At 48.6% G+C, this 17750-nt stretch overlaps 2 protein-coding genes across 2 annotated transcripts in view; one reads left to right on the top strand and one right to left on the bottom strand.

Moving 5' to 3' along the window:
• The window catches only part of LOC142584908 (kell blood group glycoprotein-like), a 39461-nt gene extending 33047 nt beyond the window's left edge, over nucleotides 1–6414 (top strand). Inside the window, exon 3 of the mRNA XM_075695252.1 lies at nucleotides 3411–6414. Coding sequence (XP_075551367.1) covers nucleotides 3411–5648 — 2238 coding nt within the window. The 3' untranslated portion in view covers nucleotides 5649–6414. The remainder of the gene's footprint in view (nucleotides 1–3410) is intronic.
• The window catches only part of LOC142584912 (uncharacterized), a 375477-nt gene that overhangs the window by 205787 nt on the left and 151940 nt on the right, over nucleotides 1–17750 (bottom strand). The window lies entirely within an intron of this gene.

Raw genomic sequence — 17750 nt, 5'->3', positions numbered from 1 at the left:
GACAGCTCTCGCTGGGGATCGACGGCCAGGCGGCTAGCGGAGAGGTCGGAGAGACTTCGCTATCCATAGTTTCGCATGCTGGCTCCAATACACCGGATGACGCAGAGCCAGTGAAGGTGGAGTTTAACCCCGATAGGTCGGCATACGAGTTGATAAGGAAAAGCATGGGTAACTTGTAACCGTCCGTAGCTCTCTTAATATGGGATGCTTCACTTAAATTGTGGCGTGAATGTTTTACTGTAGCTGTAGCCTACACGTCTACAATGCTTGCCCAAATCGTTTCAGGGAGCCTTTAACCCTGTAAGGCGCAAACGTAATTCGACACCAAGAAAAATTAGAACAAATCGTTCAGCTTTATTTCCGGTCATGGGTAGTACCAAAACAAGAATACACTGATATGGTATTTCAATTTGAACCTATTTAGTAGAATAACTTGGTTTGCTGAACCATCCGCAACTGAGGGGGGAGGGAGGGGACTCACTCCTGTGTATCATAAACACCATGATAGGGCGTGCGTTTAGCTTCCTGCACATAAATAAGAATTTTGAGGTATCAATTAGTAGTGTGTGATTTTCTCACCAAGAGACTAAGTGCTACCCTGCATGTTCTTCTAGATTAGGCACATGCTTTACGTTTTCTGGATGGCAATAATGATTTATTGTCATCCCCTTTCGAACGGGGCGGGGCAGTGACAGTCACATAGCCTGCTTAATTTATCAGGTATGCTCAACATGTTTTTCATCCTAACCTTTTTGTAGACATCTCCTTATCCTTTTTTTTCCCTCAAAACTTCTCTATTTGCCTTACATCACTACCTACGCCTGTACCAATTCCAGTCGTATCTGTCTCTTCCCCGCAATTTTTTCCACCAATACTCTAAACATGTCTTGCTTATCTCGACTGGCGATCGCTGCATGCTTCCGTCCACTTTAAAGCCAAGCTTCTGGAAGGTGTGTTACCTAGAGGTCTCACTGGATGAATTCATTCGCATTCCATAAGGATGTGCTGAGGGGTCTCCTGATTTTTACTGCAGCATACACATGTCTCATGTTGCGTGTATTTGCTCGGGTATGTTTTTTGTCCTTAAACAACCAGCTCGAGTCTCAAATGACAAGACACCGCCCTTTGTGTCATCGTACAAATTTTCCCTTATGATTTCTTTCTTCCCATTCTTGTAATTCTCCATGGTCTTTTTTCTTTCCATTCTTTGCATCGTATTCGCTGTCTCTGTTTCTCTCACTTTCTTTCTGATGACTCTTGGTCGCCTATTCATACCTTTAGTTGCCCTGTACTCGGTTGCCAGCTTTCTTGACCTCTTCCTCCAATCCGTCACCACGCTCTTCAGGTGCAGATACTTGTGCACTTTATCCGCCCATTTTCATCCATGTTTCTGAATGTTTCTTCAAAACTAATTTCGCTCTGCGCTTCTCTGGCTTCAAACGAAGCCCAACCCATGTCCCCTTGTACTGCCCCATTTGTGCTTTTACCATGAGCTCCCAAAGCCAACGGGCCTGCCGATATTTGGTTAACTTCCAACCCCGAGAAGATGTCCGATTTTAAGCATAGAATGGCACTTGTGAACGTTAGCGCTGGCACCATTACTCCTTTCCAGATTTCACACACCACCCCGTAGTTATGGTGGCCCCAAAGTGCTCTGTTTGATTATTGCTGCATTCCACTACTCCTTCACTTTCAAATTTTGTTGGTAGGTGCTTGAGTAAGTCTTTCATTCGTTTATGTATACGCCGAGGTATTCATATTGCTTGAATATGGCTATGACTAGCTGTTGAATTGGCATCACGTAATATGTCGTCTCTTCATATCATATCTTGTGAGACAAATGCGCCCTCTATAGGACTAACTGCGCAGTTATTCTCGTTTTCCCCGGCACTTTTTTTAGAGTGTATCATGTACGATACGTTGGACATTACAGGATTTTAAGGGCACTGTCACCAGATAATTTTGCGCATTTGCGAGGCACTCTGTGGTGGCGGCGCAGATATATAGGAGGTGGGGTGCGGTGGGGGGGGGGGGTGTTAACGTTTCGAAACTGGACTGCGGGTTATGTGGGAAGCCGTAGGTGGCGGCTCTGGATTCATTTTGACCCCTGGGGTTCTTTAACGTGCACCTGAATCTAAGTACACGAACGGTTTTGCCTTTCGCTCCCATCAAAATTCGGCCGCCGCCGCCGTCAGGCATCGCACCCGCAACCTTGTGCTCGGCAGCAGAGCACTTTGGCCACATCGCAACCGAAAAGCCGCAAGTGTCCATTGTGTGTTTCCTTAAGAGTTGTAGCGAAATGCGGCAGTTTCAGACAGAATTGTTCACGTTGCAGAAAAGCAAGTAACCAGTTACATTTACAAGTACTCCAATAAAAAATATATTACAGTGACCAATTATTGCCCCAAGAACGTACCTCAGCGATTACTGAAATGTAATCAATTACTTGTGCGTTACTTTTCCCCCAACATTTATTGACGGTTGCACAGAAAGTAAATAGGACTATCTGGTTAGTGACGCACTCATTTGTTCTGCTCACCACTCCTATCTAGGTTCAATGTGGGACTGGCAGTACCTTAAAAAATATAATTATCAACATTTGGTTATGTTCTGCCACTATTCGATTCGGCTTCAAAAACTACTATGCGCACAGCCCTACTCATTGGATATGTTATGATGATGGTGATGATGATGATGATGGTGGTGGTAATAAAATTCACGATGACGACATTTAATATGATACCGCTTATGATGATGACATTATTGCTATATTGACACGGTTATTATGAAGATGATGATAACTGAGGAGAAAAAGTTGGAACGCGATTTAACCTGCGTAGTTGACGATCAACATTGTCGCTTTAGCGCGACTCTCACAATAAATTACACCGTTAATACACGCTATTCTCACACCCAGCTTGCGCAGAAAGACAGTCTTTTATTGACCTTACTTAGTAGTTGAATTGCCTTCCGACTTTCTTTTCAAGGACCGTATTATAATGGCTCGTTTTCTGACGTGATCTGCTTGCTAACAAGGCTAGAATAGACAAATATTAATCCGAATAGATTACAGCTAGTGATTCAATGAAAGCGATTATGACGGAATATTTAGCGCCATCTATGTTTTGAAAGAAAAGAACACAGTTTCCTCGGAACGCAACAAGCCCTTCTAATAAGTGTCGAAATACTCATCAGCAGCTGTAATCCTCATAAGCCAAAAAGTCACGATCGCCTGTCACGAGCTGAGGTCGTAGAAATTCCTTAAGGGTGCTCGGCTGCGGTGTCTGCGACCTCGGTTATCGGATTATAACGAAATACAAAAGCAAGTCGGTAATTACTGGTCAAGCCTCGCTCATCCTGTGCAAGCCTTTCTTGCAGTGTTGGAGACTGTGTCCCCTTGCGCTGCGCAGTCTCGGCCTCCCATCACACCAACATCGCGCATGCGCAATACCTACACCTCGAGGGCCGGCGCGCACGGCGCCCTGTGCTGCTGCGTCGTCATGGTCTCGCTGATGCTGCTGGTGGTCGTGCTGCTGTTCCCGCGCAGTGGGCCCGTGCGCCACCACGCCCCGTGCTGGACCCAGCCGTGCCGCGACTTCGTCGCCGCACTGGCTGCCTCCATCAACGCATCGCGGGACCCGTGTCAGGACTTCTACAGCTACGTCTGCGACCGCTGGCGACCCAGCTTCGGAGGTCGCTCCATGCTCGAAGACTCGGCCATCGGCTTCCGCAGAGACATGGGCGAACGCGCCGCCAGGACTTCGCCGCCGCGACAGTCGCAGCACAGTTACGAGAAGGCGGTCATGCTCTACAAGAGCTGTCTAGCCGAGAGCGCACAAGGAATCGACGAGTTCAAGCGGTTCCTGCGCAAACGCTACCTGCCCTGGCCAAAGGTAGACAAGCGCGTAACCGTGCTGGATGTGGCTCTGGACTTGTCTTTCCACTGGCACTTCCCAATCTTCTTCTATGTTTATCGCATTTCCTCTGTGCCAGAGCCATCGACGCCATCAGTATACAAGCGGCCCTCCGTGCGACTTGTCTTTACCGGCGGCTTCTTGGGGCTGGGTCCGCGCCTTCTGCTTCAGGAACGCGAGCTGCGCAAGAACAACACCGAGCACATCTGTCGCTTGCGCGACGCCCTCAAAGAGCGTGGCGACAAGGAGTCTGAGGCGGTTTCCTGCAAGCATCTTGACGAACTTCAGCGAAGTGTTCTGAGTGGTTCGATGACCGGTGGCGACGAACCTTTCGGAGACAACGACGCGTCCTGGACTAGGTACAACAGCCTGGACAGCTTTGCCGAAGAACTTACGCCGTCCGTCTCTGCACAGCGCTGGCTCGAGCTTTTAAGGAAATACATGCCCCACGGCGAGAGCTTCGGTGCTGCTGGGACTCCAATTGAGGTCTATAACAAGCTGTACATGCGCAAGCTGGAGAGGTTTTTCGGCTCGGACCAGCCTCAGGCTGACATGCTTCGCGTGGCGGGTCTCTGCGTGGTCCAGGGCTTGGGTCGCTTCGCCAGCAATCGTCTCGCCACTCTCATCTACGGCGACGACGACGAACGTGCCCGGCGCCACCCGGACTTGTGCTACGCATTCGTGGATCAGGTGTTGCCGCACCAACTGTCTGCACGCTACGTCGCACTCCTGCACGACACCGAACGCGTCGCGAAGGCCACCGAAGTGTTCAGCGCGGTGAAATCTTTCGTCGTCAAATCTCTGCGCAATGCGGCCTGGTTCAACGCGGTCGTCCCCCCAAAAGCGGTCGAAACAATCAAGCAGAGCAGCCTCACTTACGAGGCTGTGCTGAGCGGCGAAGCATCGGGCGAGGAGCTGCCTTCCAATGCAGCCGCCATGAGCCTGCCAGACTTGGGTGACGACTTCCTGGAAAACCTGAGCCTCATTCCGCACTCGTACTGGTACAGCAATCACTGGGACCTGTGGACAGAGACGCGTCCGTCGGGCTCCGCGGCCGACGGCACCATCCGGGCCGCACCGTCTTCGACGACCGAGGCGCAACGGCGCTGGGAAGACGTCTGGCGACAGCACGAAGTGCAGCCGTTGGCGACGGCGTCTAGCCAAGACGTTGTTCTTCCAAACCTCTACATGCTCGAGTCCGTGTTCCCGACCGGCGCGTACGAGAGCGTCAACTACGGCGTCCTAGGCTCGTTGCTGGCGCGCAGGCTTCTGGCGGTGCTCCTGATGGCGCCTGCTGCCCACAGTGCACCGAGCCACCTGTCGTGGCCGGGCAACCTCGACGCGAACGATAGCGCGCCTTGCGTGTGGAAGGCCTTCTCGCGCTATGGGCGACCGAGCGACGGCACAGCGTACAGGGACCATCCCAGCGACGTGGTGGCCATGCTGGTGGCTGTCGCATCGCTGAAGCCTCTTTTCGACGCGCTGTCCGCGAGTCCCGGCTACCCGGACTGGAGCCACGGCTTCGAAGAGTACAGCGCCGATCAGCTCTTCTTTCTGGCGCTTTGCTTTCCTAGCTGCAGGTTGCGCCAGAACGAAACGGTGCCCGTCCGAGGCGGCCCCAGCCAAGCCGCCTGGTGCAACGTTCCGCTGGGCCTCTTTCACGTTTTCGGCGAGGCATTCCGCTGCTCGGCCGGCCAGACGATGAACCCTAGCTCCAAGTGCGCCGTGTGGTGAACGTGAAGTGTTTTGGAATCCGTTTCCATGTCTTGTGTTAATTGTTCTGCATCCTCTTACGCGCTTCATATTCGTCTTAATATATAGTGCGGACACTCTTTCTTGAGCCGTATGTCAGCTCCATAGCCACCGCGTAGGAATCAGGGCAGTAACTTTCCACCGCTCACTTCGTAGTTGTGTTTCATATTTGATTAGATGTTCTTGTTATTTGTAGGAGACTCAATAGCGCTTCCTGATTTCGTGCCCGCTGTTCTATAAGTCAAAATACTCCGCTGGTTACTGTTACGCGTTCGATGTGGCCGCACTAATAGCGCTCGTCGTTGGTTCTTCTTGTGTGCATCATGTGTGGGCAGTGGCGTTCTATATTTAGCTTACGGATACACACTTAGCTATTATGTCTTACCAGTTCCTATTTGCTGCAATGCATAGAACGTCAGAGTACTACGAACTGCATCGGCTACCGTTAGGCCCGATAACGACGTGCACTGTGTCTGAGACTTCGTCGTGGCTTTCTATAGCTTGTATTATAGTGAGAATTCATGAAAACTGTAAATTGCCTTTGGGTTGATGGTGGTGTCATTGTGTAGTCGCAGTTGTGGACTGCAGAGTTACGGATTCACTATAGAATTAGAGAGTCTGTACTGCGTTTCCAACATGAGAGTTTATTAGTTGAATTTGTTAATATTACGTTGACTGTAGAAGGAAAATAAAGCTTTTTGTATTCATTGTGCGCAAACAATGAGCAGTGAAAGCGTTCGAGGTTCGTGTAAGTCATGCGTACTGTTTGGTTGGCGTCGCTCTGCGGAAGCTGTGCCGTAATAGCTGCCCCGTATTTTCAATTCAGTGTTTCCGGGCAATAACCCGTTCAACGTGCATGAAAGATTGAGCAATTCCTTGGTTGGGTAAGCGGAGACTGCGCCCAGCCTACACTGTGAATTTCTTTTGCGGCGAAACTGTATATGGCGAGGATCTGTAAAGTGTCCGGCAGGATGTGGGCCGATCCTGGAGATAGTGCAGAAGGGGTCCAAGCTCAGTAGCACATACTCCTGTGGGCTCGGGGACCTCTAACGCGCCCTCGAATGGTCCTTGTTACACGTGGGGCCCAAAGAGGTCCCAGGTACAAGGTTAAGAACAGATGTTCTTGAAAAAAAAAGTACAACCTTTTCAAAAAGGAGTGTTAAAAGAATTATCGGCGCCAACCGCCCAAGCGCGCTAGTGCTACTGCTCGCGCGTTCATCGTCGCCGTCTTCTTCCACAGCTGGCTCCGTTGTGCAAACTATCATCAGCAATGACTCGAGCGTCGTCGTCTTCCACAAATGGCTCTGTCTCCGCTCATTATTCCAGCGTAGAATTTCACTTCTGTTGTCGTAACGGGGAGGCCGCGTCTACAGGGGTATGAGCCATTGCTAAAGTGGGTATGAGTCTGCTTAAGTGGGTACGAGTCAATAATTACCTTTCGTGGTGGACAGATTTAATAACAGAGGTCGATGACCACAGATTAGGACAATAAATATGTTCGTACCTTTGTTGAATCTTCTCGGTCACCTCTGTGTCATGCGCCGAACAGCTTCGCTGCCCACCCACCTTGACAGAGTGGAATGGCTCTGATGTTTTTTTATGAATGTAATCGGAAAAGTAGAACTTTTTCGTTTTGTGACACCATTAACAGAGGGCTAGACACCGCGCCACAAGGGCATTCGAACGTGACGTAAACCGCGATTCTTATTCAGCGATAATGCACTTATCATGCATTGGTATTCCTTCTTATGTGTGTGTGTGTGTGTGTGTGTGTGTGTGTGTGTGTGTGTGTGTGTGTGTGTGTGTGTGTGTGTGTGTGTGTGTGTGTGTAAGAGATCCGCGAATTACCATTGCTTTAAAAGAGGCGGCAGAACATGTCAGTGAAAGTTATTTTTATCATTCATAGAATCGATTATCCATCCCTCATAATGAACTATTACAGTACAGTGTTGCAATTTTCTGAAGCGTGTCGCTGAAGTGCGACAGAAAATGTCGCGCAAGTTCTGGCTAAAACATTCAAATTGATTTTAAATAATGTAGGCGATTTGGAACGCTATAATGGAAGCTAGCGCAAAGTAATTTATCTAGATATTTCATGTTGTTCTACTTTCTTTGCAGGTGCCAAATAAACAGTGAATTTACCAGCAAAGTGTAGAAGGCTTTCACTTTACTAATATATTTACATAACGGGTGACCAAAGCTTAATTTCTGCGTTTACCTTGATGTTCTACACTTGCAAACGCGGCACGATTCGAAAGAACACAAGTAACACGCTTTTCCTAGCACGAAAAGAAATTTAGTCTACATTACCTCTAAGGTTTTCTTGTTCTCGACCTTCGTGACAGAACTATATTCTGCGCAACGCGCTTGGCCGCACGTTGACACGGCGATGACAATTACTCGGGCCTTATGCAGGTCAAATAGTGTGCATCTGCCCTTGATCTACCGGAAAGCCGCCGTGGATTATTCAGTGGTCCGAAAGCCATGAGGAAAGGGAGCGATTTCTTCATATACTCGCATCAGTTCAAGAGAGTGGCTTGTTGGGCTAGTTGGTACATGGTTATAATATCAGAATGCCAGCAAACTTCGAAGTAGAAAAAATCGAGAAGCAGGCAGACAAAGTGACAGGAAGGTGGCTGGACGAACAACTGAACTTCATTCATAAAAATCCCAAGTCCGCACTTAACATGCGCAAAACACAACATAACAAACAAATAATACGGTCACCACGTTATCTATACACGTCTACACTTGTCAAGAAATAAAAGCTCTTTCTTGGTAAGGAACACAGATGGCGCGCTTACACACTTCTCGGGGCCAAGTTTATAGATGCGATAGGCTTCAATCAGGGAAGCTATAACGTAAAACTATTGCAAACTTTTCTATTCCAATTCTGAAGTCAGCCCACCGCGACTGGTGAAAAACTTTTTAGGCCACCCCCACTTCACCTGTCTGTCACGCGGCGTCACGAAAACCGCGATAGCTCCCCATCTGATATGACGTGTACACACTGATTATGCATAACTTGACCGAAAAAAACACAAATAGTTATTTCTGATTCGACGCCTTTTTGCCATTAGCCCTCAGCTATTGGTCAAAAGTTTTCGGGCTGCACCCTCCTCACCTGCCTCTCACGCCACGTCTCAAAACCGCAAGAACTTACCGCGTCAAAGTGACGTGTACGCGTTAAAGATGCATTAATATGCCGAACAAAACTGAATTTTCTTCTGAATAGCCGCAGGCTGCCCCATTCCGAAAGGAATAAAAGGTGGCTGCCGCCGATCGCTCCGGCACTGACTACTCGCCCCTGCCGGAGAGCATGGGTTTATTTGCGTGTAATAAAACTTGTTGCATGGCCATGTAACGTTTTCGAGAACTTTCGGCACGTTTATGACCTCGTTCTGCCAACTCTTCTTTGCTGAGGATCCGTTTTCGTGTCATCCTTAAGCTTCCGTTGCATGCCGCCGCGATTGTCGACGAGTCATTGCAAGCTAAGTAAGAGAAAGCGGACCAATCGCAGACGCCGGCACCACCCTCTTCATCCGGTTATCGATATTCAGTGCAGTGGCTCGGCCCTATCGAAACCCTCTCCACTTGAGCATGCTCCTCGCCTCTTGTGAGCCAATTAGACAAGACAAGCCGCTCAGTGCAGGCAATGTTATTCGTTTTTCAAGCAAACAAAAGTTACCTCCTATGAACGAGGGGAGCATTTAATTGGTTTGTTCAGACAACCCTGTGGGTGACCGCCCGATGCTTGCGTCGGCGGTTACGCAAATTTGACGTCAGGGGATTGGAATAGAAACATACTGGAATAGTTTTACGTTATACGGCCCCAGCACTCTTTCCTGCTGAGTCTTTACCTTCCCCAAGATTGAGAGGTCACTGAAGATGGGATCACAACCGCAGTCCTTACAATGCAGCGGAAGATTACCTCCTGTGCCTGTGGGTATTAGATCCGCATGCTCACGCATCCGATCATTCACATAACGACCGGTTTGTCCTATGTAATCTTTACCACATTTCAAAGGAATACTGTACACTACACATGTGTCGCACGTGCGGTGCTTCACGACATGCTTGGTATTGCAAGTACTCTTTCGTGAACTGTGCTGCGAGACTTTCATGCAAAGTGTTGCAAGCTTAGAAGGCGCAGAACAGGCCAAAGTGACGTCGGTTCTTGCCGCAACCTTTTTCAATCTGTGTGAAATTCCACGTACATACGGCATAACCACCAAATTCTTCTTTATTTTGTCTCGCACTTCGCGATACCATCTGTTTTTCATTTTCAAACGCTTGTGCATAGATTCGGCCACTGCAGTGATCAAGGTCTTTGGATAGCCTGCCGCTAACAGTCTCCTCTCTTGCTGGGCGGCATTGTCTTGCATTAGATGCGTACAACTCTTTTCCACCGCATTCGAGAAGCACAAAGAGGCTATGCCACGCTTTACCAGTTTCGAGTGAACGGATTGGTATGGTAGCAACGTCTTTTTAGTTCTTTGATTATAAGCTCAGCAAATGTTACCTTGAGTATGAAAGGTTAAAGTCAAATCTAAAAACCTGATGGAATTTTCTTGTGGTACTTCGTGGGTGAAACTAAGACGTCGAGAGCAATGCTGAAAAACTGATAGGATACTGCAAATGATGTCAATGAGACAATCACTTCGTCCGATACTTAAGAGAACAAGGAAATCATCAACATGCCTAAATACACGGGCAACACGGTAATCTGTGATGGCGTCTGAAAGAGACTTGTCAAATTTCGCTAAAGAAATACCGCACAGTGCTGGCGCAACACTTGAGCCTATACAAATACCATTCTTCTGTAAAAACACCTTGCCATCTAATTTAACAAAAGTTGACGACAAGTAAAAAGATAACAGTTCCATAAAACTCTCAGTCGAGAGGCCACAAGTACATTGAAAAGAAGTCTCTCCTTGGCATTCAATAGCTTCTCGCACTGCCACAAAAAGTTATTCATGTGGAATAGAATAATACAGTTCTCCAATGTCCACAGAAAAGGCAGTGTTCGCTGTTATCACTCCCGATCTCAAGGCGTCGGTCACTACATTTGAACTGTCAATGCCGAAAGGGTCCTCAATAGCAAGGGCATTCAAGGAACGTTGCAAGAATCTTCCAACAGGCTTCTGCCACGAGCCTTCTTCTGTCACTATGGTTCTCATAGGACAGTCAGGCTTGTGCGTTTTCACAGTGAAACATGCGGAAAGGACATCACCATTGCTCTTCTTAACAGTCTCTTCTAACAACTCCAGTGTAAGCATCCTTAGCAGCTCCAAAGCACTTTTTTTCACTTTTTCTGGTTTTACGCACACTGCCTTGAAGTTTTTGTTCAAAGCTTCGTTGGCTTTCTTACTGAACGAAGTATTCGGGAGGACAACGAACCCACCTTCATTATCGGACTGCAGAATCTGAGGTCATTGTCGACGAGGAAACCTGCAACAGGCCGCATGAGCTTTTCCGAGGGACCACGAGAAGGTCATTAATTCTGGAGTTGTTCAATACTAAAGTATTGAACAACTCCTCGGAAGGCGCTTTTCGTGATACCTCCCGGACAGTGGCCAGAAGCTGCTGACCACGCACGCTCGGCGCCAAGGCGAACTTGGGTCCCTTGACCAACAGGTCGTGCACTCCAGCTGGAACCGAAGCGTCGTCGAGATAGACCACCCGTCCGGTATCCGGGTTTTATTTCTTGATAAGTGTAGACGTGCATAGCAGATAAGGTGGTGACCGTGTTATTTGTTCGCTATGTTGTGCCTTGCGCATGTTCAGGGCGGACTTGGTGGACGTCGTTTTCATGGATGAAGTTCAGTTGTTAGTCCAGCCACCTTCCTGTCACTTTGCCTGCCTGCTTCTCGATTTCTTCTACTTGCAAGTTTGCTGGCATTTTCCTATTCGCATGGACGAGATCAGCCGCTCATATAGATATACATTCTTCTATACAGTGGATCTGTCATATTTACCTGCTGTGTTTCTAAATCTGAACGTTCTTTTTTTCGCCGACGTCCACCAATCGAAATCATTTAGTGGTACCGAACCAGCAGCGTGTAAACCCATTCACATCGGTTGTGTAAAAAGATTAATGAAACCTCAATTTTCAATGCACAATGTGAAGTCTGTGAAGGACAGGAGGAGGCACGTGAAATCCTCCCCTTCCCCCGGATTATACGCCAGTCTATTCTTACTTTCACGAGGGGACATAATGCATTCTTGTAATGCTATAGAACAACTGCCTGCAGCTTCCGAAACGCAGCCGGGTGCATTTTCAAATAATAACCTAACACCTTCTCAGAACCACGCGCAACTCTCCGCGGTGCGTGTGGTTTGCCTCAGCAAGGCCTTAAGACTTGTGTATTTTACTCCGCCTTGGAATTCCGAGGAAAAGCAAAACGCATAGTATGCCTCAATTCAGGCAGGTATGGACAGAGTTCTGCAGTCTACAGCGCTGCATAGAACACGTTATACCAAAAAGGACTGCGTATACATGAATACCACATGTATATGACAGATTTTACCTGATTCTTTAAACGGGTTTTAGTAGATTCAGTGCCATTAGGGCATCCAGAACGTAGAGTGCGCAGTGTTCAATGGGGATATCGTCCCGGATATCAGAACGGTTGGCCTGAAGTTGCGGAGGAGGAGGAGGTTTTGATGAAGGGAGAGGAGGAGACGTCAGCCTGGAGAGTTTGTCTCTAGCCTGCTACTCCTCACAGAGGTAAGGATGAGTGGGAGATAAAAGCATAGAGAGACAGGTAGATGGCAGATCACTATGATGTACGTATATAGCACGGTTAGCTAATATATACATGTTGTCCAATACGCGTACGTACACTTTGTAGACCCGCTACGCACAGGAGTCATGTGTCCACAGAAAAACGTTCTCGCGAAAACACATTTCGCAGCGCGTCTGGACTCCCGCCCTCTTTTTTGGGAGAGAAGGTGCTGCGTGCGTGGAGGTGGATTGACCACGCCCAACGTTCCATAAAGTCCCAGCGGAACTTTTTTACGTGGACGCGCTTATACGCTCGATCGTCTCTATAACAAGGTTGACGCCTTTTGCCTTCTACGCTGTGCGCGGGAAAAGAGAAGGGGAGAGAAATAGAGGTATGAGATGGGGTAAAACCGCTATCAACTGTTATCAACTGTTATCGAGGTTATCGTTCGACGCAAGATGCGCCTCTACTGTCCAACTTACAGTGGTTCACAGCTTCGCCAAGCTGCCAAAAAGCAGCCTTTTCTCTCGCTGCATCGTATTGGTTGGTCGATTGTTACTCAGTGAAACGGGGCTACCCGCTCTGGTGAATCGGCAAAGAATTGGGCGTTAAGGTGACTCAAGGAAGCTAGAAAAAGAAAACAGAAATAAAGGAAACAAAAATAAGTAAGCGGGTAGTAGAACTTGGATCGCGCAACATATTGTTTGTGTTTTTCTTTTGTGTGTCCCGACTTCTAGTATGCTATACCAACAGGCCCAGTCTTCAACCGTAATAAACAAACATTTTTTTAGAAACTAAAATGTTATGCATTGCACACGAAATAATAAACTTCCACTGTATCCGTAATTTTTTGGGCGCTATCGTCAGTTCAATCCTGAAAGTTACCTGTCGAACCAATTAGTGCGCGATCCGAATAGCGTTTTGCGCTATCAAATGTGCGCGAGTAACAGGGTTTAGCCTGGATGGTGAGTCAAGTGTTAACAGTTCGTCACCCATGGTTTTATATTCGACGACGATATCCAAGGCTATGATTGTAATTCGAGCGTTGTTTTATTTTTTGGGCCCAAGTTCGCCAAATGAAGAGTAACGTTCTTAACTTTTGGCTGTGGTTATGCTTATCCGCGGGCACTATAACGTAACACCTGGTGGAGACACTTCGTATTCATCCCGGTACCTCTTGCAATAAATGGAAGCTTCACTAAATCAACACATACAATAATGTAGAGCTCCAGCATTATTGATTACACTGAATTAAGCCCAGAACCAAGGCATGTCGCCAGTATCCATACCGTCGCATGCCATTCGAAGGATACGATATTAAATCGATTAGCATTAATGGGTACTTCCAGCTCTTTCCGGGGTCGGTTGGTCGGTCGGTCGGTCGGTCGGTCGGTCGGTGGTGGTTTTGCATGCCCAAACCAGAACTTGATTCGGAGGCAAGCCATAGTGGGGGACTCGGGACTAATTTAGACCACCCGGGGTTCTTCAACGTGCACCCAATGCGCGGTTCACGGGCGTTCTTGCACTTCGCCCCCTCACCGAAATGCGGCCGCCGCTGCCGGGATTCGACCCCGTGACCTCGTGCTTAGCAGCGCAACGCCAAAGCCGCGACACCACCGCGGAAAATTTCGAGCATGGCTTCCAAGACCTTCAGCACGCGCTTAAAAAATCTGTGAGGCAGTAGCAACTTGCGCTTTCGTTGCATCGAGAATAAGCGTGGCGGAAGGAAAATGACTGCTTGGCAATACGCCTCTCGTGGTTCTCGTAACCCGAGCGACATCTGTCGAATACGACGGTGTAACGGCATGCGTAGAGTTTCAAACTCTACGTTCTAGAGTTTCAAGAGCCATAGCTTCAGACTCTGTTACGACATTCGTTACCACTCGCACGCGCCGTCTGTCTCGGTGGCCAAGTATATAGCACAGCTCCGTTCTTTCTTTATTTATTTTTTATTTCGCGTTGGCGTGCAGAGTGGCACAGTACCGTGTTCTTAGCAGCATGTACGTGGACCAGTTGTGATACAGGATCCTGTTTCTCGCATTGTTTTTTTTTAAATTTCGCCCCACGAAGGTGTGCGAACTTCAGAGCGCATAGCACGTGAGCTGTGAACGAACCGGGACTGCGTCAGCTCTCCGAAAGGTAACCTCAGCTTATCTATAAGCGGCTGCGCAACACGGCGAGCATCACTCGTTGCTTGCAGGACAATGGCTCGGGAGCCCGTAAAGCACAGCGCTCGAGCCGGAAAGCGCGAAAATGACTGGGCTCATCGCTTTCATGAGGCACTAATGAGCGTCGCCGGGAGAAAACAGGTCGCGGTTACAAACCTTTCGTGTCCTTCGGCTTTATGGTTTGCAGTCGGCCCACTGGCTCACCACCTGTATTTAGCAGCAATGATCGTCTCGGGCAGCTCTCGACGTAGGATGCGAGAACAATAGCGCATCTCGGAAGGTTCATTGACGGGTCGCGTTCTCGCTCGGGCGAGCTGAAAAGTACTACAGAGCCGAATCTGGCACTTAGGTCTCACGCTTGGCTAAAGTAAACTTGAAGATCAACTGGGGGCATGAGGTGTCAACGTTACGTGTGCTGAAGTGACTCTCATCAGTTCGCGAAATTTCCGAATTACGCATCAATGCTAGCCAACTCGTAGATATGTGGAAGCCCTTTCACAAAATCTAATTCTCAAAGGTACATTATATATATGCACGCGTTGGGAGTGGATGTCCATGCCAAGAAGTGTTCGTATAATAGTTAATCGTTTCCTTTTTGAACCGTTTGCCGTCTTTCCACTGCACATTAATGAGCACATAGTGTCTTCTAGCGTCCACTACTTTGGTCGTAGATGCGAGCGATTCATGCGCTTTAACGCTAAATAGTCCTCATTATGTGTGCGTGTTTCATTTTCTTGTTTCGTCCCGTCATGTGCTGTTCATATATTACTGTCATGATGTGCGCGAAACTGCTATGGACGATCGTCAAGGACGGTGTACGCCTGTTGGGCCAGAAGGACCCCAGCGTACAAGGCCTTCAGCCAGCCGCATCGAAGCTTCCTCCATGGCCTGGTGTCTACCGGGCATGACGTAAGCAGAGACCGTTCGAGGAACGTTGCCTGGGTACGGAGGCGCGGCCTTGACTGGCTTCTGGACACGGGTACAGTGTACTAGATAGGGGCGAAGTCACGCTTCCTATCTAGTACACTGCAACACGGGCTCGCAGGGGGCTCCATCCGGACACATTGTGGTTTCCCGACGACCTGCGGCGTCTCTCTGGTGTTGAGGAGACGGGAGGAGGGGGGGGGGATGTTTCGACGACTCGACCGCTGCGGGAATCGGCCGTGCTCGAGCGTCTGCAAGCTTCACTGCACCGCCTACGCCTTTCGGACTTCTCGTCCGGATAAAGAGAAGCAACCGGTGAACTTTTTTCTTTCCGCAGTTTTGATGAGATCAACTTGGACTCTCTGGTTAACTCTATACAATTGCCAGGACGGCGTCAAGCCACAGGTTTATGTTTTGAGCTTGTGCGATTTCTTGCATGCCCTCTGTTAGCGCTTGCATGCAATGACCTCTTCTGGTCAATGGATATTGAGATTTCGTAGACTCAACGCCACGACGCTGTTTGCGACTGCTTTGATTTCTGTTTTATGAATTGTGTTTTTTTGTGTGTGTGTCTTAAGTTGCAGCTGGATTTGTTCATTTCTGGCACCGAGGCAACACCGAGGCCTGTTAAGTAAGACACGAACGAACTCGTTACAGTCAAAAGCAAATTCCACCGACGGAAGTTATCAACACTTCCCAATATTGTCAAACAGCTGAAATAAAATCATTCGCGCAAGCGTAAGCAGGGCAATTTCGTACGATCGCATGTCAGAATATGCGACAAAGAAGGCGTTAGTTTCCTGCTTTAAGCGCAGCATTGACGCAGTACATTTAGCCACACAAACATTAAGTTGCAATGATTGGCAGCATGCAGTAGTTTACGCTACGTTTCACGTCGTCTTGTAATATTTTAGTCGGGCACGTGCTTTATGTGGAGACGTACGGAACAAACCGGACCTTATTTCGAAACAACCGATTTAATGTGCAATTCATCCTCTGGGACTAGTACACCGTCGATGACGACCGCGTCTGAGTCAATGACGAAGCCAATGACTAGCCCAATATCTGGCTGCAGGTTTGGAATTCTGTAGTATGCAGTGGTGCCATGGTACTGCATGTCACTCAGAAAAGTACTTTTGCAAATGCTTCTCAACCAGCAGATTTCGTTCGTCCACTTAGAGTCGCGAATGCTCTATACAGCATGTTAAGGAATGTGTGCGATCGTAAGTGGAATCTTCTGGGCCAGGTTACCTCGTCTGGCAGGATCGTTTACACTGATAAAACTTCCTTAAACGTAAGGTGCTGAGAAAATATATTGCTACGCATGAGGAAAACGAAGGCCTGTGAACGTGCTTGTGGTCCCGGGTAGGGGAAAGAAGAAGAGGACGACTCCGAGTTCATCGACCAGCTGGCCGCTCTTGCGCTCACCTTCGCGACCTAAAGTAGCCAGCCTCATTCATCCGCAAGGGTGATAAACGGTCTCCTTCTCGCGTAACAAAGTGGTGGAGGTGCGAGGTAGCGCTCACAACAACGGACCGTCACTGCCGCAGCTTCGTCGAAGCCATCGACTTGCCGTCCTCCCTCCATCAGCCTTGAATGTCTTCGACATGCCAGAAGAAGTAGCCGCTCCGAGGGCAGCGCCTAGCAGTTTACTGTCGTACTACCGAGTTCCACCCACCTTTGGAGGCAAAGTGGGGGAAGATGCCGACGAGTGGCTCGTCCACTATACAAACGAGTGAGCTAGTCCAACGGGTGGGATGCAACCACTCAGCTCACCAATGTGGTGTTCTCCCTGACCGATACCGCCCTCGTGTGGTACGTGCACCACGAGGACACGCTTACGACGTGGGAACATATTGTTGACGAGTTAAAGGCGTGTTTTGGGGACTCAGTCACCAAAAAGAAGTGTGCGGAGCAGACACTGTCGCAACGGGCGCAGCTACCAGGTGAGACATGCACAACATATATCGAAGAAGTGTTCAAGCTGTGCAAGGTGGTTAGTGCTCGCATGTCGGAAGAAGTTGGACATTTGCTGAAAGGAGTGGCTGAGGATGTGTACAATATTCTAATTGAAAAGGAAAGCCTCAGTTCTGTTTCCGACGTCATTCGGCATTGCAAAACTTTTGAAACGCTCAAGATGCGTCGGATTGCGCCAAAGTTTGGTCGGTTGGCAAACGTTACGACGGTTGCCAGTGTGGACACGAGCCCTTGCCTCTACCTTCCTTCTACCATCCGACAGATTGTCCGTGATTAACTTTCCCGCC

The sequence above is a fragment of the Dermacentor variabilis genome, chromosome 6 (assembly GCF_050947875.1).
Source record: "Dermacentor variabilis isolate Ectoservices chromosome 6, ASM5094787v1, whole genome shotgun sequence".
NCBI lineage: Eukaryota > Metazoa > Arthropoda > Arachnida > Ixodida > Ixodidae > Dermacentor > Dermacentor variabilis.
The sequence above is the reverse complement of the archived record's forward strand: the minus strand, read 5'-3'. Positions and strand labels throughout refer to the sequence as shown.